General features: G+C 37.6%; 1 protein-coding gene across 1 annotated transcript in view; it reads left to right on the forward strand.

The window, feature by feature from the left end:
- Window positions 1-27,666, forward strand: part of plcd3a (phospholipase C, delta 3a) — a 35,130-nt gene that overhangs the window by 635 nt on the left and 6,829 nt on the right. Inside the window, exons 2-8 of the mRNA XM_082167699.1 lie at window positions 10,536-10,703; window positions 18,600-18,828; window positions 20,712-20,841; window positions 20,954-21,179; window positions 22,522-22,723; window positions 25,550-25,694; window positions 25,858-26,010. Of these exons, the coding sequence (XP_082023825.1) occupies window positions 10,536-10,703; window positions 18,600-18,828; window positions 20,712-20,841; window positions 20,954-21,179; window positions 22,522-22,723; window positions 25,550-25,694; window positions 25,858-26,010 (1,253 nt within the window). The remainder of the gene's footprint in view (window positions 1-10,535; window positions 10,704-18,599; window positions 18,829-20,711; window positions 20,842-20,953; window positions 21,180-22,521; window positions 22,724-25,549; window positions 25,695-25,857; window positions 26,011-27,666) is intronic.

Genomic DNA, 27,666 nt, shown 5'->3' on the forward strand with positions numbered 1-27,666 from the left:
TTGTCATATGAGCAAATTCACCCATTCCACACTAAATCAATAAAGACCTTTAACTTTTTGACATCTGTTCATTTTGTGTAACATGACATATGACTGTGAACTCACGAGATTTGCTGTTTTATTAACCCTTTATTGTCTTTGGGACTTTTTTAACCCATGTTTTTGGGAAAGAATACGCGATAAATAGGCTACACATCATTTTTGCATTGGTACCTGGATTTGTGATTTGATACAATTATAATTAAACAACAGTTCTGGTCCTCTAGTTTGATTGGCTGAGCGTATTAGCATTTGTATCACTCTGATTGTCTGTTTCAGACCACAGTATGTGAGCGATGCAAATGATTTTCGTTGTCGTATTTTATTTTTTTTGGAAGCAGTTGTTATTCCAACTGCAGTGAGAATCATTTTTAGAGCATTTTTTTTGTCTATAGTAATGCACTATAATAAACAATTTAATTATAGGGTCTTTAGACCTGTTTTACAGTAGCCTAATCAATAATTCATTAATATAATTTTCATATGAAGGATCAAAGTTGGGTGCACTTGAGGACGATATGTGCAAAGTTTTCAAAATGTCAATGTTCTTGCAGTGTTGTACATTAGGAAACTAAATGAAAGTTCATGCATCTGTTCTTTTGCTTACTGTAATGCTTGGTCTGTGTACACATGCATCAGATAGAGCTCTTTGGGGTTTTTTAAGACAGCTTGTCAAGTTATAATTAATTATTTGAAACTTTGTGTTCCTTTTCAAAAACCTTTTGTTTTTGAATGCAAGAGCACGTCCTGTGTGAACATTCCCCTAAGACTTGATGCTGCTACAATATATGTAATGCAGTATTATATATATATATATATATATATTTTTTTTTTTATATATATATCCCTCTATGGTACGCATTATGATATCAGTGAGAAAAAAAATATTTGTTATGTTTTTCCTGATTAAAATTTGACACTATAGCAATATCAATAAACATTATCATAATTTTTTAATTTATTTATTAATTATAAGTTTGTTGCCTCAAGGCAACATTGTACCACAATGGACAAATTTAAACATTTGACATTTTCATGAAGAAAAAAAATTATATATTTATTGAAAACATCAATTTATTTAACTAAACACTTGAACAAACAGATTTATCAAGTTTTTATTGAATTACACATTTCATATTTAATAAAAAGTAACATTTATTATCCAGCTGTTGCCCTCAGGCAACATTGTACCATCGTGGAACGCAAGTACTACAAACCATTATATCATCAAGTTATCATATCAAAACATTAAAAAACATCAAAACATGCTGTGTCAAGGTAAAACATTTACAATCACTATAACATTATCCTAATATGAAGGCCAGGCCTCAACAACAGCAAGATCAAACATTTGGAAGACCTCCCCGGCCGACCTAATGACCCGTGTGGGGTCCTCCAGGGGCCCGTCGGGAACCCCCCGAAATACGAGACCCCTACAAGTCCCACTAACCCTCTATTTGTCCGATTGCCCACTATAGTAGACAAATGTCCTGTTGACCCCACCGCCGGTCTCAAGCCACGCCCCCGTCCCACTAACCCACTATTTGTCCGATTGCCCACTGTAGTGGCCAAATGTCCCGTTGACCCTCCCTGACTTGTCTCAAGCCACGCCCCCGTCCCACTAACCCACTATTTGTCCGATTGCCCACTGTAGTGGCCAAATGTCCCGTTGACCCTCCCTTACTTGTCCCAAGCCATGCCCCCGTCCCATGGACCCGCTATTTGTCCAATTGCCCACTATAGTGGCCAAATGTCCTGTTCACCCTGACCGGCTCCAAGCCATGCCCCTGTCCCACTAACCCATATGTCCGATTGCCCACTATAGTAGGCACATGTCCCGTTGACCCCCCTGACCAGTCCCAAGCCACGCCCCTGTCCCACAAACCCACTATTTGTCCGATTACCCACTATAGAGGCCAAATACTCCATCGACCCCCGCTGACCACTCCCAAGCCACGCCCCTTTCCCACGAACCCACTATTTGTCCGATTACCCACTATAGTGGCCAAATGTCCCGTCGAACCATGCCAAGTTTTCAGTTTGCAAAAATACAGATACATTTAGATAATTCAAACTCTTTTCCTTACAAATAAAATATAATTGTATTCATACGTAGTATGCCTGGCATGGCCTTATGTGATTCCATTATGGTACAATGTTGCCTCGAGGCAACAAGCAGTTTTATGTAATTTCCTATGATAAATTTGATGATATATAATGTAAAGTTTTTTGAAAATACTTCTTTACTTACCAATGAAGGTGACTCTGATTTTTTGTGGCTGATTATTTGGACAGAAATTAGTGAAAAATGCCCTTTTCAGTGGAGAAAATATGGAGCCATGTGACATGTGCACATGTGTTGAAAGAGGGAACTAAATGTACCTCTGTGGGTCATGTGACCACTCTTTTGCATTTTCTTTGGTTAGTATTTGAGTTCCCCTCCCCTTAGAGAGCATTGAACAATTACATTTTATTATGTTTTTATAAAAAAAAAGCTAAAATAGACTATGTTGCCTGGAGGCAACACCGTACCATAGAGGGATATATATTTTTTTTTATATATATATATATTTTATAATTATTATTATTATTTTTTTTTATGTAACTGGTATGGTCTTACATATTTTCTTTCACAACTGACATTACTACATTGCCTCACTCGTAACCACTGACTCTTCTCACAAACTTATTATTTTCCCACTCATGTTTACGTCTCATCTCTGCCTTTCAGCAGCATGACTCCATCTGAGATCACCAACACCTGCACTTATGGCCCATGCTGTCCACGTAAAAAAACAGTTCAACATATTTTTCTTTTTAAATCAACATTTATTTTGCAATTACATATTATGCAGCAAGAATACCTGAGACTAACACAGGTCTTGTTAGTATCAGCCCAGTTCTGAAACCAAACCAAAATATGTGCTAGTTTATCCTTCACGCTTTTGAAGTGAACCACGATAAGAGGGTGGAGAGATAAAAATACAGTCATGTGAAAAAGAAAGGACATCTTTTAGAATTGTATGCTTTACGTATCAGAACATAATAAAAATCATCTGGTCGTTAGTCTTAAAATTAGGTAAATAAAACCTCAGATGAACAACAACAAATTACATTTTACACCGTGTCATTATTTTTTTAACAAAAATAAAGCCAAAATTGAAAAGCCATGGGTGACAAACTAAGTAAGTCTGGACTTTGAAAAGGCCAGTGAAACACCTTTCTTTTCTTTTTCAGCCATTCTGTTGTAGATTTGCTGCTGTGCTTGGGATCATTGTCCTGTTGCATGACCCAATTTCGGCCAAGCTTTTTGTTGGACAGATATCCTCACATTTGACTCTAGAATTGGTATACAGAGGAGTTCATGGTTGACTCAATGACTGCAAGATGCCCAGGTCCTGTGGCTGCAAAACAAGCCCAAATCATCAGCCCTCCATCAGCGTGATGGACAGTTGCTATGAGGTGTTTGTGCTGATATGCTGTGATATGTTTGGATTTCGCCAAACGTTGCGCTGTGCATTACGGCCAAACATCTCCACTTTCGTCTCGTCTGTCCAAAGGACATTGTTCCAGAAGTCTTGAAGTTTATTCAGATGCAACTTTGCAAACCTAAGCCGTGCTGCCATGCTGTTTTTAGAGAGAAGCAGCTTTCTCCTGGCAACCCTTTTCAAACATGCCAAACTTGTCCTGTCTTTTTGTAATTCTACTGCCATGAACTTTAACATTTAACATGCTAACTGAGGCCTGTAGAGGCTGAGATGCAGTTCTTGGGTTTTATGCAGTTTCTCTGAGCACTGCATGATCTGACCTTGGAGTGAATTTGCTGGGACGTCCACTCCTGGGAGGATTAGCAACTGTCTTGAATGTTTTCCACTTGTGAATAATCTTCCTTACTGTAGAATGATGGACTTCAAAATGTTTGGAAATGTCTGCATAACCCTTCCCAGATTGATGGGCAGCAACAATTGCTTCTCTAAGATCTAAGATCGCTGATGTCTTTCCTCCTTGGCATTGTGTTAACACACACCTGAAGGCTCCAGAGCAGCAAACTGGCAAAACTACTGCTTTTATAGAGTTGGTCACACTTGCTGATAATCAGTTAATCAAAGGCATTTGATTAGCAGTGCCTGACTGCTACTTACCCTCTTAATTCCTATGGAAGCAGTAAGGGTGTACTTAGTTTGTCACCCATTACTTTTCCATTTTGGCTTAGTTTTTGTTAAATAAATAATGGCACGGGGTAATATGTCATATGTTGTTGTTCATCTGAGGTTGTATTTACCTCATTTTAAGACCTGTCAAGGACCGGATGATTTCTTTGTCAAGGATCAGATGATTTATGTCCCGATACATAAAGCCACAGAATTCTAAAGGGTGTTAGTTCTTTTTCACATGACTGTATTTGAAAATATCTAAAATGGATGTCATTATATGATATCATGTAATCCTGGAATTACTGTATTCTAGCGTAGTATTATGCAGCATTCTTCATGAACATTGTAGGGCGTGTTTATATCATTGTTTTACAGTGCTGGTCTTTTATTGCAGCGCTTTTATTGAACTCGGCAGGTCTTTCATCAGTTGTGTAGCACACCTCTGCCTGTTTTAGCTGGGTTTCTTTTGCATTAACTTATGAATGTGCTGAATATTGTCGCTATATCAAGTACAAGACCTTCTGAAGACTCGTCTACATTCGCTGGCTTCTTTGCATAACTACAGCAGCACTGTGACTGCAGTTACTTGAGAAAGAGCTTAGCTTGAACTATTGCGAGTGGGCGATAACCCTGCCTCAGTTTAATTATCTGTACTTAATGTTGTGCTCATAAGTATTACTTCCATAGCAATTTATGGAGAATTAGTTATTTTTATTGAATGTTTTAGTTAGACATGTTCCATGGCTGCCATAGTGCTGATTTATCTCTGCCATGGTTACTGTGTCCATAGATATTCTAGAAATATTATTAGTGTTCCGATTTATTGCACTTGTAAAATAATGTTGAGTGGCTTGTATGAAGAGGCTGTGCAAGTTGGTGCTCTTCAGTGGCGTGATTCAATGTTACTATGCCAGCACTTCAAAATACAGCACTCCAGTGGGAATAATCAAGAGGTTGTTTTAGAAATGAGATTTGCTGATAAACCCAGTGTGATGGGTCTATATATATATTAAGTTGCTCCCAAGTTTCTCTAGTTGGTTTACTGTACTTGTGCTTCTGCAAGTAACGAGAGAGAATAAGTCATCCATGCAATTGCCTCACATTTATTCTAAATATAGATATGCTTACTATGGACAAGATGCACCTTAGGTGAACTGTAGGGATCCGTAATAGTCTAAGGCCTGGTTTCACAGACAGGGCTCAGATTAAACCAGGATTAGGCCATAGTTCAATTAGGACTTTTAAGTAGTTTTATAAATGTGTTACTGCTGTGCATCTTGAGACAAAACAATGACATTGACATATTTTAAGATTTGTCAGTGGAAGTTGGCTTCAGTTAAAATAGCTCAAACATGCATGGGACTTGCTTAAGCCTTGTCTGTGAAACTGGGCGTATATGTTGCATGTGTGCAATAAAATATGAGACACCTCTTCACTCATATAATCATCTTTTTTTCCCCGCTGAAGTCTTTATGTTTAAATGTATACATTTAGTAGACACTTTTATCCAAAGTGACTTAGAATAGAGGAACACAAGAACTACCAGTCAAAAGTTTGGGGTCGTAGAATTTGTTGATGTTTTTAATGTAAAGGACACATTTATTTGATAATAAATACAATAAAAAAACATTAAAATTGTGAAATATTATTAGAATTTAAAAATATCTGTTTCCTACTTTAAAATATTTTGCATGTACTTTATTCCAGTGATGTCAAAGCTGAATTTTCAGCATCATTACTTCAGTCTTCAGTGTCACATGATCCTTCAGAAATCATTCTATTATGATGATTTGATGCCCAAGAAATGTTTCATATTATTATCAATGTTGAAAACAGTTGTGCTGCTTAATAGTTTTGTGGAAAACCATGATATGATTTTTCCAGGATTCTTTGATAAAAATAAAGTTTAAAATAACAGCATTTATTTGAAATAGAAATCTTTTGTAACATTATGTATGTCTTAACAATCACTTTTTATCAGTTTAATGCATCCTTGCTGAATGAAAGTATTAGTTTCTAAAAATGAACAGTAGTGAACTTTTAAGTTAATCTAGGTTTTTTCATCCAAAAATCAACTGAAGTGGTAGTTTTCATTTTGCATGACCAGCTTCCTCATTCTCACTTACCCTTAGAATTAATCCTGTCTTCAGTACAGTATCATTATGATTTCTAAGTGACCTCTATTATGACTGGCTAACCTGTTTGCATATGAAATAAGTGACGTCATCTATGTGTTGTGGGTTGCAATCCGATGTAGTCTGTGCTGCACTTACAGGTTTTTGACATTTAACCTTTTGCAAAGTCTATACATTGTAGTGTATTCACAAAACAAAATGCGCCAAATTCTTTAGTCAGAAACCTTCAGGGACTTGGTTCTAATATGAGATCCATGATTGTGACAGCACAGCCATGATGAACCATTTTTTGCAGCTTGGTTTCATCGAGGTGACACGCTCGGTGTAAAATAAATGAGCTTTTATTAGGCTTGTGATATGCAGTGTTATTTTAGTATTACTTGTATACTATTATAGTGTTATTTATTAATATTTTGAATTAGCTTTCTATATTTTAAGTTTTTATTTTAATTAAAGTTTTAATAATTGTATGTTTTAGGTTTTTATATTTCTATTCAGCTGTAATTTTTTTTTTTTTTTTTTTTGTTCTAGTACAATTATAGTACTTTAACTTAAAGGGGCTAGATGTAGAATTCAGAAACCCTTGTTATTAGCGACACCGGTGGCCATTAAGTGAACTGCAGCCAGCAACGTATTGCTCGTTCTCGCACTTGTGTACACGTACCATACAAGAGACTGAACGTATTTCAATGCCCCAAAATACTCACTGTGAAGTTCTGTGCTTAGAAGTAAAAAAATTATAATTTGGAAATTTGTTTGCAGTGAAATACTGTTAACGAACATCCAGACGCTGTCCAAACTGCTGAGAGTGATGTTTAGATGTGCTGCGCGCTTTCCTCTCTCAATAACAAAAAAGCACATAACAAAAATCTGCGGTGAGAAAGCAGCAGTTGAGAAATCATCAGATCATAGCAATGTGCATAATATTTGCAAAAGCTCTGCAATTTATCGGCATCATGTTGACAGATGAAGTAACATTAGACTGTTATGATGGTTTGATATAAAGAATATTTAAGACTATATAGACTGTATAGATCTGGCTATATGAGACAATAGTATGAATTAATCCCTTTTCTTTGCGTAACGCGTTGACATTATAGTGCAGAGTACCTCTCTTGGCATTATCTTGAACATTGTATAAGCATTCATTTCATGGTCAAAATACCCACACTTGCAGTCTTGGTCACTTGAGAGTGTGTGCACGCAACAGGAAGTACTGTAAGTGTGCAAGAATATCCCAGGTCTTAAAGTCCCCCTGTAGTCAATAATTGTATCCCTTAAAATTCATCTTTGATCACCAAAATTACATATTTAAATGTTTTCTCCTTGAAAACAAAATTCTTCATGCCTTAAAATAGCTTGAATCTACTCTACACCCTTGCCTTGTTTAGTATGCAGTTCTATGAATATGCAAATTAGCCCTGCCTCCACTCACTCACACCAGCTCAGAGATCCACTCGTTAAAGATCACATGTTGACGTAATTGGTTACAAGGTAGTTTGACATCAGAAACACCAGCGATTTCAAACCACAATTGTGAGACTGTCTTTGGTTCACCACAGTTTTAAAGAGAAAATACTCAGCAATGGTGCTGACCGACGAATTTGCACATGGTTTGTCTTAAAGCATATTAAAAACACCACATAGACATATAAACAACATTAAAAGCTTGATTTTCACCAGAGGGTGACTTTAAAACGCTAAATCTCAGTGCACTTAATGCACACTAAACCCACACTATTGCTCGTAAAGGTCACATCCTTCATCTCTGTCCCAAATGGAAACCTAAGTCCTCGCAATCTTCCTCCAAGTCCACACTTTAGTGACGTTATGCCTCTTTGACTGTCGGGTAGAAGTCTGCTACAGTGCTTGCTAGTTCTGCAAAATTTGGGATTTGGGATACCCTACTACGGTCTTGTGGACTTAACGGACACGCACACACAATGGCTATTGTAAGTCCACAAGACCGCAAGTTCACATGAAGTGTCATTTGGTACTGGGCCAACGTCTCAAGTCCTTCACAGTAAAATCATCTGGCTATCATAGACAACCTAAGAAGTCGGGGAAGGTCACAATTTTTAAGTTTCAATACAAGCTGTTCACACATAGAAAAAAGATTAATACATGAAAAATGTCACATCTAGCCCCTTTAAACGTATTTCATCACAGTTTAAGTTTTTCCTTTAAAATCAAACTCTTTATTACAGCTTTCTTTTAATGAACAATAGTTTTAGTTAACAACAACAACACTGCTGATATGACTGCAGTCTTCTCATGGGCATATTTGTCAAAACTTAATTTCTGTTACTCGTAGAATTATATTACACACATTCTATTATACATTGAAATTAATGGGTTTTTCAAAAAAGTTCCATTCATTTCTATGTGTAGTTTTGGTCATTTTGACCTCAAATCATATATTTCATGAAAGCGTTCATTTCCATGATTTAGTTAAGTTTGTGATGGCATTTCATTGCCGTGTTCCCAGTAGCAAAATCCCCTCCCTCCTTCCCTCCTTCCCTCCATCCCTCAGCTTTTCCCCCTGACCTCTGTGCTGTCACACTAACACACACACGCTTGTCAGAGAGACTTTATCAGGGTCTTTATATTCTGGTTGCCGTGGTGAGGGTCTCTTTGCTGCAAACACTCTTGGCTGTTTAGCAGAAGCAGTTGAGGGAGTTTGCCCTGCCTCTATCCTCTCTCAATCATTTCTCTTCTGTTGATCACCAACTTTTTATATTATTTACTTCTAGGTCCATTACTGTCACTCCAGTTTTTCTCTTTGATTTAATTGACTGAAAAGATATTAAAAATGAAAGAAAGCAATTTTTTATCACACTTCAGAGAGCTGAAGAAGATAAGAGGGTTTGAAGTAGTGTTGACTAGAGCAAATCTCCATGCTGTGAATGAATGCGCAGCAGCCATTTCACTGTGATCGTGACCGCTATCTTTTTTTCAGGTCTTTTTGAGCCCAGTTAAAGCTCTGGCAGAGAATCAGGGGAGAATTCACTAAACAGTTGCTTGCACAACATTTGCATATTGTATTTCAGTGTGAAAACCTTTGCATTATTCACTGCTCAATCCAGTTAAAGGCACTAAATGCATTAAGTCGTTGTCATTCTTCTCAGTGCAAACATGGCTTTTAGACTGCAGCTTATTCACATGACTGTGTGCCTGGCACAGATAATGCTGAACTATTATGGCATGAGTAAACAAATAATTAAAGACATGTACCAACCCCAAACTTTTGATTGGTAGTGTATGTTTTTGTGCATTTTCTGGTGGCAGTAATTCATATCAATTGAGCTTTTCTTAACCACAGCGCAATAATAAGTTAGCAGGCTAAGCTTTTAGATTGCTAATTTTAGTCAGCAAGATTTGACCTAATTCCTTTAGGTATTGTATACGCTGAATTGTCGCTAAAACAACCGAGCGTGTGCAAATAAGCCAGAATTTCCGCGAGCACAAATAAGTTGTACTGAATTCCTCCCTCAACCTGTTTTTTTTTTCTCTTTTCTTTTTTCCCAGCTCAGCCTATTGTAGCACATGGACTGCACAGCCAGGCTTAACTTAGCTTTGAAAAGTCTGTAAAGAGCTCATGCGCTACTGCCAATTTTGCCATCATTGCTCTTAGTGAACAGTCCAAGCTTGCACAAGCCTGTGGAGGAGAGAAAGCCATTTTAATCTGAGCAACAAACATACCGTTGATGATTAAGAATGAAAGTATGACAAAAACAAAGAAGGGGAAACAAAACCTGTTAATTTTGCCTTCCAATTTTCATACGCGCAGTCATTGCTGCTGATGTCGACACACAGAAATTGGCGTCTTACGTCACTGTGGGATGACATCATTCCTCATGTTTGTGACTGTAGACTGACCTGCCAGTGCTCTCACATCTCCACTATGTGTGAGTGTGCACATATATATTTGTTTTGGAAGTAATGTTTAAGTAATGTGTTGATTTTGGTTCATATTTTGGATGAAATATCAAAGCAGTGAATGACTCAGTGCTGGGAAGTGTTAGTCGCTGGCACGTATAGCCTGAATATGAGAACAACCTTGGGACGGCACATTATGAGTGAATTACACCATGTGTAACTCTTGGTGACTTGACACTTCAGATTTACAGCATGTAGCAGGTGTGTTGGACAGACTGAAATAACAGAAGGTGAATTTATTTTAACGTTGTGTGTGTGTGTGTCATAGGTGTGTTGGACGATGAAGATGTGCGTGTGATGCTGCAGGGATCAAAGATGGTAAAGGTTCGATCCCAGCGTTGGAGGAAGGACAGGAGCCTGAAGCTTCTGGAGGACTGTGTGACGGTGTGGTGTGAGTCCAGCAAAACCTCCCGCAAGGGCAAGAGACAGCAGACCTGTGAGTACTGTATGTCACCTCACCTGCCAGACCTGTGATCATTGAGCTGCATACAAAACTGCACAAAAATATCAAAATTCAGCTTTTGAGTTCACAATTTGTGTGGCAAGCTGAGAAAGTGCATCATTTAGGGTCAGTTCAGTAAGTGAGTTCCTGAGGCCCTTTAACAAGATATTTTGTGTTTCTACAGAGTACCTTCCTACATCTTTACAACATATTATTTATTTGTTTAATTTGAATCGCACAGAAACAAAATGCAACTTGAAATTTGAGATTAAATTCAGTAAATAGAGCCTTCTAGTTCAAGGGTTTTGTCTGGGGATTTCATTCATTTGTTAATTTATTCATTTATTCTTACAATACAGAAAGAGTTTGATGATTCAGGAATGACTTTACAGAATGCCGGTGCACTGATGTCATGATTATAGGGATTCAGGATCCGTAATGCCAGACCTTTACATGTGAATGAGAGGCTTTAATACTGCTTTAGCATTTGTTGGTCTCAATCACAGTATGGGATATGTTTTATAACTAGTCAAATCAAGGAGTCATAGTCACACCCTAGAGGAATAATAATACTGAGAAAACAAACAGCCTATTTTAACTAGTCTCGAGTCTCCTCTCACTGTGACCTCATACTTGGCTTTAAGTCAAAACAAGTCATTATTAATGTTTTGTTTGCTCTGCTCTCTTTGTATTCCTATTGTTAACCTCATCCCAAAGGACACAGCAGGCATTAAATCTTATGACGTACATTTTTTAGAAAATGAATGCCACTTTTTTTTAACTGGACGGATGGATTTGGCCTAGTGTAAGGAACTGTAGCAGTGACCCAATTAATCATCGGTCAATCGAGGTAAAGATTTTCAAATGACGTAACAAAAGCCTAAATGCTGCGCTAGATACATAAAGAATGCAGAATAGCACAATGATGTGTCAATACAGGTGCAATCATAATATACTGTTATGTCTTGTATTTTTATGAGATGTGAACATGGACGGCCTTTTGTTGTTTTTGAACCATTTATAGTTTATGTTATCATTAGGGCTGTCAGTTGCATGATATGCTGATTAAACAAATTAATCACAGATGTTCAAGATAAAAAGATAAAAAAAGAAATTCAAGGACATTACTTTTTTAGTAGACAAGTACATCATTAAATATGCATCATAAAAGTAGCATTAGAGGTCAGGATATAGTTTGTTTTATTTTGACTGAATTTTTTTTTATCAGTTTGAAATTATTAAATAATGACAGAAATGTTGTTTTCGGATGAATAATTCAATATATGAATATGTCCTTGAACTTTATGTTGGGGATCCAGTATTATTATTATTTTTTTCCATTGTAAAACTGATTCATATTTGACCATACTTGCTCTGTGTGATATATTGCTTGGCAGGTTTTTGTTGAGGGACGGGACTTTCCTTTCCAAGCAGTGCAACAGCAAACAGAAAACCCATAAAGTTGTGTGTGCATATATCTGAACTCATTAATGCATGTGTGCAGGTGTGTGTTTGTGTCTACAGTGCCCTCCACAATTATTGAACCCCCTGGTAAATATGATCAAAATTGGCTGTAAAAAATAAATCTGCATCGATTATCCTTGTGATTTTTCATTCAAAAAATGTGCAAAATTCTAACCTTTCATTGAAGTAAAAGAATTGAAAGTGGGGGGAAATCACATTATGAAATAAATGTTTTTCTCCAAAACATGTTGGCCACAATTATTGAAACCCTTTTATTAAATACTTTTTGCAATCTCCTTTTGCCAAGATAACAGCTCTGAGTCTTCTCCTATAATGCCTGATGAGTTTGGAGAATAACTGACAAGAGATCAGAGACCATTCCTCCACACAGAATCTCTCCAGATCCTTCAGATTCCCAGATCCATGTTGGTGCTTCTCCTCTTCAGTTCAGCCCACTCATCAGGTCAGGGGACTGAGACGGTCATGGCAGAAGCTTCATTTTGTGCTCCACAACAAATTTTTGTTTTGATTTTGATGTTTGTTTTGGATCGTTGTCCTGATGGAAGATCCAACCACGGCCCATTATAAGATTTCTAGCAGAAGGCTTGATTTTTTATCTGTTGATATTTGATAGAATCCACAATGCCATGTATCTGAACAAGAAGTCCAGGACCTCCAGCAGAAAAATATGCCCACAACATTAAAGATCCACTGGTATATTAAATTGTACACATGGGGTACTTTTTATCCTTGTGTTCACCAAACCCATCTAGTGTGTTTGCTGCCAAAAAGCTCTGTTTTAGTCTCATCTGACCACAGAACCCTGTGTTGTTTGAAGATCCAGTCGTGTCTGACAATTAAATTTGCTGGAATTTGTTTTTGGATGAGCGAGGAGGTTTTTTTTAAAACCCTCCCAAACAACATGTGGGGATGTAGGGGTTGTTTGATAATTTTTTTTTTAGGCTTTCTGACCCTAAGACTCAACTAATCTCTGCAATTCTCCATCTGTGATCCTTGGAGAGTCTTTGGCCACTCAAACTTTCATACTCGCCATGCATTAAGACAGTATAGACACACGTCCTTTTCCTGGCAGATTCATAACATCTTTAGTTGGTTAAAACTTCTTAATTATTGCCCTGATGGTCAAAATGGGGATTTTCAATTCTTTAGCTATTGTCTTACAGCCACTTTCTAGTTTGTGATGCTCAACAATCTTTTGCTACGCATCAGAACTATATTCTTTGGTTTTACTCATTGTGATGGATGATTAAGGGGATTTGGCCTTTGTGTTTCCTCATATTTAAACTCCTGTGAAACACGAAGTCATAGCTGGACAGTTTCATGTTCCTAGTCACCCTGGTGTACTAAAAAAGGTAAATATTAATGGGAATATACTTCAGAGATATTTTACTCGTAAAAAATTCTAGGGGTTTCAATAATTGTGGCCAACATGTTTTGGAGAAAAACATTTATTTCATAATGTGATTTCCCCCCACTTTCAATTCTTTTACTTCAATGAAAGGTTAGAATTTTGCAAATTTTTTGAATGAAAAATCACAAGGATAATCGATGCAGATTTATTTTTTACAGCCAATTTTGATCATATTTACCAGGGGGTTCAATAATTGTGGAGGGCACTGTATATATACAGCAGATACTGGCTTAGACGCTCAGCTTCTGTTCAGTTTAATTTCCTTGTTTTATTTGTTCTACAAGGAAATTAAACTGGAAATATTTCAGGTTATGAACTGTAATTACTTTCTAAAGCTCCCTTTAAATGCTGGATACCCAGCTAACAAAAATATTTTGCTATCGTTCCAATCAAGTTATGAAAAGTTGTATTTTTTAAACTTTTTTTTTTGTTTTTGTTTTTTGGTTATGCAAATGTTGGGAACCTTAATTTTTTATGTTCTCTGAATATTTTGAACATTTTAAACATTAGACCATCTTTCTACTAAAATGTTTCAGAAAAAGAAAAACGTTTTATAAATGATGTATAAATATTGTTTTTGTTCTTGCGTTTTGAGAACATTATTAAAGACCAGATAACTCTGAATAAACGTTCTATTAACATTACTGAAAAATTTTCCTAACTTTGAGAGAACATTAGCCAGAAGTTCTGAGAACGTTCCCGGTTTTCTGGTTAGATGATTTCAGACCAGCAGATTTGGGGCTTTTTACTTTGAATAGAGATGTTATGGGACATGGCCCAATTAATTATCCCAATCGGTTACTTTCACCTTGCTTTTCAGGTGATTGTTAATCTTTTTTAATCACACAAATTTAACCTTTGCTATAATGGAAACGTACCACATATTCATCTGTGACGAGACATTATGGGATGCTTTATCAGCCCTAATCTCTAGTTGTTCAGATGATTGTTAATCTGTTTTTAATCTCACTTATGCTCTTCAAATGAAATGATAATCTGCTGTGAGAGTGAAGAGAATCAGACTTCCTGCTATAATCCCATTCATGACACTTCTCTGGAGTATGGGAACGTTATTAGACCATAGGTGTTGGTGGACCCTATTTAGGGAGCCTTCAGCCTCTCTGTCATTCATCTCAGCCGATTACTTCAGATGTCATCACCCTTAAAATCTGTAATTTTGTGATCTCTCTTCATGTTTGCTGAAAACATGGCTATGAGATATCTGAGACTATTCATCTCTGAAATACAGCAAAATACGTTACTGTTACTGATATACATCTACTGATTTTATTTTGTTACGTTATTAAGTTTTTTAACAAATTAGACTTATTCTCACTCATGGACTGTGAACAGCACATTGGAAGCTTTTGTATAGTGATATAGACTTGTAAGTGAATGCATGTTTCTACAGTTGTAGTCATATGTTTCTGGATTTTGAAACTTGCAAAGTTTCCAAATGCACATCTAGCCATACAATACAATAGGCCAGGTCATATGTTTATGAATAATCTCTGCTCTCAGGAAGATCTATGAGTCTTTCTGATGACTTCTGAAACCTTGAGGATAAAAGTGAACCTGTGACTAATCATGTGACTCACTGTGATTAATAATTTGTGCTCTCTGACACACACACACACACACACACACACACACACACACACACACACACACACACACACACACACACACACACACACACACACACACACACACACACACACACACACACACACACACACACACACACACACACAATCACAGGGTGTAGTGTTAGTAAGCACAGATGTCCATGTGTAACTCATTTTAGAATTTTTGTTATTTTGGTTAATAGTTCTTTAAAGACATTGTTGATTATGTAATATAATTATGTAATAATTGGTGTTTTTATTTTAATTGGAACAGATTTGTGCTTTATTGTTTCTTTTGACTCCTTCAGGTGTACTGCGTTTGTAGTGTAAACATAAAAGCATCTTGACTCACCTCAGGCAACATTAAAAGTCCGAACATAATTCATTTGGAAGTATATTTGGAAACAACAATATACTTTACAGTATACAGTATTACTATACTTGTTTCACTCTTGGCAAATCAGTAACATTGTTCAATATGAAATGTTCAGTGGACTCTCTGTTAGACTAGTTGGGACAACATTTGGGAAAAGATTTATATTTATCATGTACATTTACTATATTTGGTAGTACACATGGTAGTACATCGCTATTCAGCATAAAAGGATAGACTAGTAAGCAACATAATGTGTATAGATGGGTAAACTTGTGAAAGCATTTTTTTTTTTTTTTTTTTTAAATAAAGACTTAATATATCTGTTCAAATGCTGTTTAATACTGTACAGTACAATAAAGCTATTGTTACAAAAGATTTCTATTAATCCTGAAAAAATAATTGCATCACGGTTTCCACAACAATATTAAGCAGCAGAACTGTTTTCAACATTGATAATAATAAGAAACGTTTCTTGAGCAGCAAATCATCATATTAGAATGATTTCTGAAGGATCATGTGACACTGAAGACTGCAGTAATGATGCTGAAAATTCAGCTTTGCCATCACTGGAATAAATTAAAATAGATTAAAATAGAAAACAGCTATTTTCAACTGTAATAATATTTCACAATATTACTGTTTTTACTGTATTTTTTATCAAATAAATGCAGCCGTGGTGAGCATAAGAGACTTGTAGACAGACTTTTGAATGGTTGTGTGTAACATGAAGCTCACTTGATAACACTTATTTGAGTGCAGCAGTAGAAGAGACGAGACGGCCTCTCTTTCTGTTTCTGTCTTGTGCTGCGTCACACTGGGTTCAGGAATGCAGGCTCAGCTGCTCCTGTCCTATCCCAGCATGCCCCTCACAACTCGTGGCGTTACATCATGCACCACTTCACTCTGTTATTTTGGCTATTTATTAGGGTAGATAAAGATAGAAGACACTTATGGCATACGTGTCAAATAGGCTGGGAAAAATTATTCCCGTGTGTGTAGGAGATGAGTCTGTCCAGGTGTCATCGTGCTGTTAGGCATTGGGCTGTGGATGCAGGGCCGGACCCCCGGAGAGTTTATGCTCCCGTAGATTTATGCAGCGGGCATTAGTGAGGAATGCCAGTGGCATAGTAAACGGCCGTTCACTGCACATGTCTAAAATTAACACCCTTCTTGAGACATACACAAGAATCATGAATGCGTGTTTGTCAGATGGCTGTTGGAAGTGGGCAGAGAGTCTTTGCCATTTAAAAGAGCTTGTGTCTGTCTTCCCTTGTGTCTCTTTGTTTATTTGCAGTGTAGGAGTTCCCACATATCAAAGATGTTATTGTTGCGACCACTGTCCTGTGCTGTGCTAGATTATGATTCCTCATTATAGCTGACTTGATAAGGACACTTGACACTTGTGTGTGTGTGTGTGTGTGTGTGTGTGTGTGTGTGTGTGTGTGTGTGTGTGTGTGTGTGTGTGTGTGTGTGTGTGTGTGTGTGCATCTGTGCGCGCGTGTGTATGTGTGCGTGTGTGCGTGTGTGTTTTAGGAGTAATGAGGACACATCGTGAACATTTTTTGGCGCTCTGTTGCACAGGTCATGTTTTACAAGAGCCATATTAATCCTCATGTCCAGCTTCACAAACTGTGATGACATCTTTTACCTCCTTGCATGGACAATGATTTTTTTAAAATTTTGTATTATTATTACTTTTAGCTGTAAGTGTTCCGGTTGCTTGTTTATTATTTCCCAGACTGTTTATGGTTTCTAATAACTAATAGAGCTAGACAGCCTTTCACTTGAATGAAACATCTGAGCCTTGGATTCATTGTGTTTAATTAAAATTTTGCTTAAATTAATGTTCTTTTGATTGACACAACTAAGACTTCCTTTCGTTTGTTTCATTTCTGCACCACTAGTAACACCAAAACAGAATTGTAGTTCTGTTTGTTTGAGTCGCCTGACTAGGCCTGACAGAATGACATTAAGGGCCCTATTTTAACGATCTGAAACGCAAGTATCAAACGCGAAATGTAAGTAACTTTGTGGACAGATCTCGATGCAAATCTAAAATGGGTTGGTCTGAAGCAGCTACATTACTCATAGGTGTGGTTTGGGCGTAACGTGAAATAAACCAATCAGAGCGACATCTCACATTCCCTTTAAAAGCAGGCGCGCTTGTTCCATGGTGGATTGCTATTATAACGGTGGATTTGCCAGGCTCACTGCAGGAGCGGTTCACAGCCGAGGAGACCAACGTTCTCGTCAGGGCCGTAAAACACAGAGAAGTGACATTGTATGGGGATGGGAGAAACCCACCCAAATTAGCTTCGGTTAAACAGGCGTATAATAATTTGGGTAAATGTGTAAGCTAGATTTATGCCAAATTTTTTCACATCTTCATGGACACCACAATGATTTCCCTTGTGTGGTAATATTTTTCCTTGTAATTATGTATGGTTTGTATGGTTAAAATGGGAACTGCTGCCTGCGTCTGTGTAGATGAGAGAAGCAAAGTGTCTGCGCGTTGTGCACACGCTACATTATGGCCAAGTATGCGCCCTTAAAATAGCATCTGAACGCGCCACTGAAAACGGACCACTGACTTTAGACTAGGTTTTTCCTGGTCTGTGGGGGAATTGTTTTCTGAAACTGCAAAATAGCACAATTGCGCCTGAACACGCCTCCTCTTTTCGCTGAACCGTCCCCTGGAGCGCAAGTTCATTCCCTAATTTACCGACGTGCGTCTGTGGAGGGAAAAGTCAGCTGTGCGTCGGGTGCAGAATAGGAATGATACATGCGTCGGTGTACAAAGTCACTTGCGCTGGGTGCAAGATAGGGCCCTAAAGATCGATGTTTGAAACTTGTTTGATTCATTTCTTTATGCATTTCTGTTTGGTGCCACTAGTGGTGCATAAATTACACACTTCACCTTTCAGTAACATATTATGTAAATGAATATCAGAAGTAATGGACTAAGCACTCATTTGTTTTCTCTCTGTCAGTCTCTGTGTCGGAGGTGGAGTGTGTGCGGGAGGGCTGTCAGTCGGAGTGTCTGCGACGGATGGCAGGTCTGGTTCCAGAGACCAACTGCTTCACTGTGGTCTTCCGTGGAGGAAGGAAAAGCCTGGATCTGTGCTGCCCCACACAGGAGGTAGCGGAGTGCTGGGTCCGAGGCATCCGCACACTCAAAGACCGAGTCTCCAACATGAGTCAGAAAGAAAAGCTGGACCAATATCCTTAAAGCCATAACTGCAGGGTGAAACCTCTAGCACATTAGTGCCATGTACAGCATTTAATACACATTTAATTATATTATTTAAATAGAAGGCTTAGGTTAAGTTTCCTTGGCCACCATTTGCCAATAAATGCACAAGTAAACACACTCTCCATTACTCGGTGAGAGAGCTGACTATATATAGACCAGATGTAGAACAGATTTCTACACGCACACATGAACCACATGCTATCTCTTCTCATCTGAAATACCTTTGTCCTGTTTCTCTTTCCTCTAATGTGGTTTTCACTCTATTATCTTTTCTTTTTTTCACCTGAATGCTCTTTATTATCTTTTTCTTTAAAGGAGAGCTTGGTAACTTTTTTAACTTAATAAAACTGTCTAGAAATCATTTGGTTCTGGTGATATTGGTGACTTTCCCCGCTCCCCCCAGCGTTCCCAGGCGGAAAACCAACCTTGCAACTTGCAACACTACCGTCCCGGCAAGTTAGAAATTGGAAGTCTCGTGATAAGCGAGAACTAGAACGAGAACGAGCGCGAAACACAAATTGCTTTACGGCAATTCGACATAAACACACACGCATGTATGATGTATTACCAGATTACCCACCTCGGTAGACATAGGTCCACGCGATACAGTTGGCTTGCTCCGATCAAAACAAACGCACATGAGCAGCGGTAGAGAGGGGGAGGAGGCCGCCGCAAATTAGTTTTTTACGACTGTGTTGTGAAATATACACCCCCCCCACAGCTGTAGGGGGAGCTCGTGGGGAAAACATGCGACAACAAAAGGGAAAATCAGCGAAGAAAGTGACAAGAGTTCGCTAGAGTTACCGAGTTCTCCTTTAATATATTTTAGTTTCAGGTGCAATGTTAATTTTCGACTACATGCAGCTTCTAATTTTGATTTTAGAGCTAAAGTGCGTCAATTTAAGTTTAAATACTTTTATAAATCCCAGGCATATGTTGATTTCCCTGAATCAAAACATTAGCTATGCTTCCATCCACCTATTTTTATGCGCTTTTTGGGATATTGTATAAAAAACTGCTGGATGGAAATGCCAAGATGTGCATTTAATCTAAAAATGTGCATAAAAAATGTTCATAAAAAAGTCATACGTGGGCTATAAACTACGATGTAAAAACATTTACCGAAACAATCCCTCGATGCACCACAAAAAAACGTATGTTACTTTGCCTCAGCCGTGGATGTGATTGGATAACTAGATAAACCAGCCGACCAATTTCATTGCACAGCATCTCATTCTGAAATGCCAGTAAAAAAGTAATATTTTGTTCTCTTGAAAACATGGGATGGAAACAGTGCTTATTCCCAAATGTTTTATGCGATATTCCAATTTTGTTAGTTATAAGTTATATTCGCAACTTTGGATGTTTGTTTGAGCCTAACTAGCCTGACACAGTTGAAGAGTGGTTTTCTCTTTGAGAGTGTTTGAGAAACCGGTTTACAAACTATTCTGATTTTTACAATTCTGCAAAAATAAATTCAAGGCAATTAAATTGGCTGAAATGTAAATCAGTCAAAAATTTTATCTGACATGATACTGTAAAATTTTACGACCAAAACCCTATTTGTTATTTTCTCATCAAGCTTTTAACTCCTAATATGCAAGGAATGTGTTAAAATATATTTTCATTATAAATTAATTTTATATATTTTTACATATTTATAATGTATTAATACACTTTGTTAATATAATATAATTGAATATTTTATATTTTCTGTTTATAGCATTATATTCTTTTTTATTTAATTACAAACTAAGTAAGTTCCTTTGGGCTGAGGTTGGGTTGCAGAGAGATTGTTTATAGTTTCGTACTGTCATGGCTTTGTCAAGTTTTCCCTAACTGTGCACACTTGGATTCGAGGCTATCTGAGACGTGCAGATCAGAACCAGGATGGGAAGATGAGCTACGACGAGGTGAAGCATCTGCTACAGCTGATCAACATTGATCTGAACGAACAGTATGCTCGCACCCTCTTTAAGGTTTGTGCGAGAGATCGATATAAGTGGCAGGAGTTGTTGTAAAAAAAAAACGTGTTTAAATTAAATTAAGCCTCGAGCAATCTTTCTCTTTTGTTCCTCCTCTCGTCTGTAGAAGTGTGATCGTTCCTGTGACGGGCGGCTGGATCATGTGGAGATTGAAGAGTTCTGTCGTGAGCTGATGCGCAGGCCGGAGCTGGACGCAGTGTTCAGGCATTATTCCAGTAACGGATGTGTGCTCACCACCTGGGAGCTGCGGGATTTTCTTGGAGACCAGGGCGAGGACCCATCGCTGGCCCATGCGACGAGTCTCATCCAAACCTATGAACTCAACAACTGGGGTACACAGCCATCGGAACCATACATTATTTGTTATTGAAGGCATGTTTATGGGCACACTGGGTTTATATATTAAGCTGGAAAACTTAATATGAATCTTTTAACTCAGTCAAGACTTTTGTACAATGAAGTTTTCAGTTTATTCATTACGGCCGTGAGAGCTCTTAGCAAAAAGTATATTTTTGTATATATATATATATATATTAACAATATAATAGTGCTTAACAAATTTATTAGACCACCACCCAATGTAAGATTTGTGCCACAGCTGCCGTAAACTAACAGTATTGGTGATTACCAAAATCCCTTTTTCTGTTACGGTTAATCCACCAGATTGTGTAAACTCTTTAGTCATAGATGGCCAAGTCAAATTCCGGTCTTGAATCCTATTGAGCAAATTTGAGATTTAGTGTATTCAAAGATAGATCTCACAAAAGTTTAATCAAAAGCAATTTTTTGGGAACAACTACAAACTATTTGGAAGTCAATAACAACAGAGACTTCATTATGACAGGAGGCCTAATAAATTTGTTAAGCACAATATATATATAATTTTATAAATAATATTACATCAAAAATGTTGTACTGTGATATGAGAAATGAGATGCCGCGTTTCCACCAAAATTAGCCAGAACAATTTGTCCCAGGAACTTTTTCCCCCCCAGACCTGTTGCTGTCTGCGTTTCCACCGCGGTCTCCAGTCAGCCAATCAATCATCAACCAAGTCCCTCCCCCAAAAGTTCCTGAACTTTGAAAAAGTACTACCTCGCAAGCAGGAACTTTCTAAGGGGGAAATTTTTACCCGGAACTAACCCTGGCTCCTGCAGTCGAAACACACCGAGAACCACCCCAAAGTTCCTAGTTCCTGCGGTAGACAACCTAGTTCCTGCTCATGTAGGCAACATCAGATCAAATCTAGCTAACATTTCTTTTGCTGTTCTCCCATTATTTCCTGTCTATTGCACTCTGCTGTCAATAGAAATGAAAGGCCGATTCAAATCTGTTCAAAACGGCTTTATTTTGTCATTGTGTGTGCTAATGATGTATAAATCCAACCTGTTGAGAACTGGAGCGAAAAGCATGCCTGAAATACTGAAAAACCTCGCCTGTCCACTTCCACAAAGTAGTGTGAGCGCATAGCTCAGTAGTGCGTCATTGGTTATTGTGCTATTGTTGCAAACAATAATTGCTCTTTTCCTGTTTGCTCTTACTAGAGTTGAGGGTAACAGCTAGTAAAACTAAATATGATAAAAAGCATGTATTAAACTCTTCCTCAGCCAGCTCTATTGAAGCTTGTGTTTAAATTTTAGCTTTTGACCAATAAATTTTCTTTCTGCCTCTCAGCCCAGAAGAATCTGTTCATGACTCTGAACGGTTTCACCATGTACATGCTCTCGAACGAGAACGATGTGTTTAACCCGGATCACGCTCACGTGTATCAGGACATGAGCAGACCACTGGCTCACTACTACATCTCTTCCTCTCATAATACATACCTGACCAAAGACCAGGTGACCAGCGCCAGCAGCACTGAGCCTTATATCAGGTACAACATCCACCCACCCACACCTCATCATCTGCCTCTAGCACCTCGAAGATACAGCAGATAGAAAGAAAACACACGTATACTTCGTTCTGTAAAATTGCAATGATTACTTGTGTCTGCATTACAGCATATTTTCTAACCATTTGTGTTGTGTTCTATTACACTGACTGAGAGAAATTTAATAGAATAGACAAGCAATTTACGTTTGTAAATTAGATACTGATTAAAAGAAAAATTATGCCCAAGGTCCCAGTAAAAGGAAAAACTATTAAAAACTACTTGAACATACATCACCATTCAAAAGTCTCTTATGTTCACCATGGCTGCATTTATTTAATCAAACATACAAACAGTAATATTGTAAAATACTATTACAATTTAAAATAATTATTTTAATATATAAAATTTTTGTCTATTTATGTCATCTATTCCTGTGTTGTCAAAGCTGAATTTTCAGCATCATATCTCCTGTCTTCAGTGATTCTTCAGAAATCATTCTGATATGCTAATTTCAGATTTTTTTTAAATTATTATTATCAATGCTGAAAATAGTTGTGCTGCTTAATATGTTTGTAGAAACTGTGAAACACTTTTTCAGGATTCAAAAGAACAGCATTTAAAATATATTTTGTAACATTGTAAATGTCTTCACTGTCGTTTTGGGTGCCTGGGAACGCAGTTTTTAAAACGGTCTCTGTGTAAACAGCAAAAACACGAATCTCTGAAGACGATGACGTCATGCACATGCGTATTACGTGTTCAGCTTACGGTGTTTCATCGCCATCTGACGGTGTGGCAGCAGAATACAGGGTTTTTAGTCATTTTCGCGGATCCGTGTCAATGGGGATTGTTTTGATGATGGTGTCGTCTGTACGTGGAAAACTCGAAGGAAAAACTTCTCTGTTTTAAGCATATCATTGTCATGTAAACGTACCCTAAATGAGTTAGTTAATTAAACAACTGCTGAATGGAATAATTAACCAAGGGAACAAACTGGCACACACTAGGAAACTAGGTCAAATGATAGGGTAGGGTACACAGGCAAACAGGAACAGGGAAAACAGAACCAAAACACAATGAAACTAAACCAAAACAGAGAATACACTATCTTATTCTGTAGTTTATAATACATTCTTAAAGGACAAGTTCGGTATTTTACACTTAAAGCCCTGTTTTCAGATCGTTTCTGATGAAATACAATGGTTAAGATTGAAATTTGGACAAATGCTGCTGGCCCGAGAATTTTCGGTATCAGTGGTATTTTTCCAAACACCTCACACCCGTACATTCTTCCGTTGAGAGCTTGAATAATAGACACTCCAGCCCAGCGGCGGAGTAATACCGTACCTCACAGCACATCCAATACAAGTCAATGGAGTTGGACAAAAACTAAGATAAAACCTGTTGGAAAGCATCTTTTGCAGCGATTTTTGTGTGAGCATATCAGTGAACACCCCTGACCACTCGGTGAGTTTCACGTCTTTGTAAACGAAAGTTTAATGCGTTTTAGGAAGGATTGTTCCAGTGCACCTATGCAACCATTGTGGAGGTGGGGGTTCTGTTTCTGTCTTCTACCACAGAAACCGAAAATTCTCGGGCCAGCAGCATTTGTCCAAATTTCAATCTTAACCATTGTATTTCATCAGAAACGATCTGAAAACAGGGCTTTAAGTGTAAAATACCGAACTTGTCCTTTAAGTATTCAAGTATATCTAACAGATAAAGATTGTGAAGATGAGAATATAGAGAAAGAAGTACCCAACAGAAGTAAGATATTTGCAGAATACGAGTGGGGGAGGAAGAAGAGAAGATGCAGAAGAAAAAAGTGAAGAACAAAATAAGAGCAAATAATATATATGGAGGAAACTTACATCCTCCTAAACTTGTGTTTTGGTCTGATAAGGAAAGGTCAAACAGACTTATCCATTATGTCATAGTTGGTGTAACGGCTTGGTTGGCGATCAAATGCTACGGTTGCAAAGATAGACGAAAATAGAAACACGTTGTGTTTTTGACTCCTTTAAGAGAATACCGCAGATCTTGCATTATCTCTATGTTTGCAGAGATGGAAACAGACATATTTTGATACAAAGGTACATCATGTAATAAAAATTTTGATGGAAAACACACCCACTCGATCTTACAGCACAGAAGAGACACCAAAGATCTTACATTTGGAAATAATCAAACATATTACAGCATGTAGTAGAAAATATACAAATGATTAAAGAAACCAACAACATGTAAAAGACTATTAATGCAACATAAGGAATATACAATTAATAATGATTAAATGAATACATAGCTATCAATGACTAGAATTCATAAATAAGGGATTAACAAGATTCATAAAAAGGAATAATTAAAAGACATAATTAATCAAAAGAATAAATTGCAAAAGTCTGAATATGAATAATTTCTTATACACCAGCCAATGTGTCTACGATAACAGACCAATAACAGCATATAATAAATTATTCATTCAAGAAAGATCGTTGTGCAAGTTTACTGCAACTTCACATACTTACCATCTTATACCAGACAGAGCGTTAAAGAACACGACACACACGTCTCCCTGAAATCCTGTAGAATTCAACAAATCAGATAACAACTTCAAAACTCCCAAAGTGTTTCCCATTGTGTGCGCAGTTTGCATCAGACGTTCAGCTGTGGGCATGAAGTCTGATGCTGAGACTAGAGTCAGCTATACAAAACTTACAGAACCACTAGGGTTATGAGATACAGCACACAACGCTGATGATGACATTTAATGTTCATACTCTTTGTTTGCTGTTAAACTCATGGGTCTTGTGTGCGTGTGTTTAGAGCTTTGCATCAGGGCTGTCGCTGTGTGGAGCTGGACTGCTGGGACGGTGATAAAGGAGAGCCCGTGATTTTCCACGGACACACGCTCACCTCCAAAGTGCTCTTTAAAGAAGTCATCGAGACCATCGCTCAGTACGCCTTCAAGGTTCGGACGCGTGAAGCACAACAACAGCCTATAATGAAAATATTTGTATAATGCAACAATATGGGTTTGCGTAGCATGTTTTAAAAAAAAAAATTTATAGTTCACACTTAGTGTAAATAGTTGTTTCTCTCAAACACTAATGTCTCTCTCTCTCTCTCCGCAGGCGTCTCCATATCCTCTGATCTTGTCCCTGGAGAATCACTGCTCAGTGGAGCAGCAGGCGGTCATGGCGCAGCACCTTAGCTCCATTCTGGGAAAAAAGCTCCTGAGAAAGCCACTCAACGAGCTGCCCCTCAAACAGCTGCCCTCGCCTGAGGTCACACACACTTCCAGTTTTCCTCTTCCTTGAATTAATAATTAATAATTCATGGAATTCAATTCCTTGTTGAAATTAGGTCATGTGACCTCAGTGTAGCTTTCTACTGTTTGAAGCGTTGCATACTACTTATGTGGGCAGAATGTACAGTAGTGTCCACTGTACTGTGGAGTAAGCAATACTCTGAATTTCTCTTTAATAAATAAGAATTACTGTATGTAACTATTTCACACCTCACGTTTTGCATAACGATAATGTGCTATCACTCATTTGCATTTACATATACACTACCATTAAAGGGCAGGTATAATGCCCTTTTCACAAGATGTAAAATAAATCTCTGATGTCCCCAGAGTGTGTATGTGAAGTTTTAGCTCAAAATACCCTACAGATATTTTTATATAGCATGTTAAAGTTGTCACTTTTTGAGGGTGAGCAAAAACACACCGTTTTGTGCCTGGCCCTTTAAATGCAAATGAGCCGCTGCTCCCGGCACAGAGGGCGGAGCTTCAAGAGCTCATGTGTGTTAGCAGCTCCGATTACCTCACACACACAGACACAAAAATGTCAGAAACTGTTCTGCCTTTTATGTTTAAATCGGAGTCAGACAATGATGGAGAGACTCAAGAAGAAGTGACAACACGTAGAATGCAACAGGGCGTCTCTGAATGGTTAGTTGATGAATTTATGTTGCTGATGGGAGTTAACTATCTTCAATTAGCATATTCTGTCATGATAATCTATAGATTGCTCGTATAGGAACTGTTGTGAGATGCACACAAAGTAACTTTCTATTGCATGTGAAAAGACGGATGCTACAGTTTGAGCTGACTCACAAATGTGCTCGACTACAACAACTCTTCCTCTTCTCAACAAGGACTGCGTGTTCCCGGGGGCGGGGTTTATATACATTTTAGGGTTGGTGATGTCACTAACCCTGGAGGAATGTCGTGTAGTCCCAACCAGCCATTTGTTGTAGTCCTTAAAAAATGATTTCTTTAAAAGCAAATATCTCCCTTTGCTTTGAACTTTGAGCTTTGTAACTTTGCAGATGTTGTTTATGCTCAAACAGCAACATTACACACTAACTAAAGTTAGAAAAGTGAAATCTTAATCAACCACCCCTTTAAAAATGTACAGTTGGTAAGATTTTTTTATGTTTTTGAAAGAAGTCTCATCTGCTCGCTAAGACTGCATTTATTTGATCAAAAATACAGTAAAAATAGTAATATTGTGAAATATTATTACAATTAAAATAACTGTTTTCTCTTTTAATAAAATGTACTTTATTCCTGTGATGCAAAGCTGAATTTTCAGCATCATTACTCCAGTCTTCAGTCACATGATCCTTCAGAAATGATTCTAATACGCTGATTTGATGCTCAATAAACACTTATTATTATTATCAGTGTTGAAAACAGTTGTGCTGCTCAATATTTTTGAGGAAACCATGTTTATTTGTTTTTTGTTTTTTTATCCATTAATTCATCCTTTCTGTATATATATATATATATATTTATTTATTTATTTATTTATTTTATTTAATCTTACTGACCCCAAACTTTTAAACAGTAGTGTGTGTATTCAACAGATGCTTTGTCTAAAATGACTTGGTATGCTAATTTTTCCTTTCTTGCTCTTGGAAACTTCCTGTTT

This window comes from Leuciscus leuciscus (genome assembly GCF_965113295.1).
Source record: "Leuciscus leuciscus genome assembly, chromosome: 1".
NCBI classification, from domain to species: domain Eukaryota; kingdom Metazoa; phylum Chordata; class Actinopteri; order Cypriniformes; family Leuciscidae; genus Leuciscus; species Leuciscus leuciscus.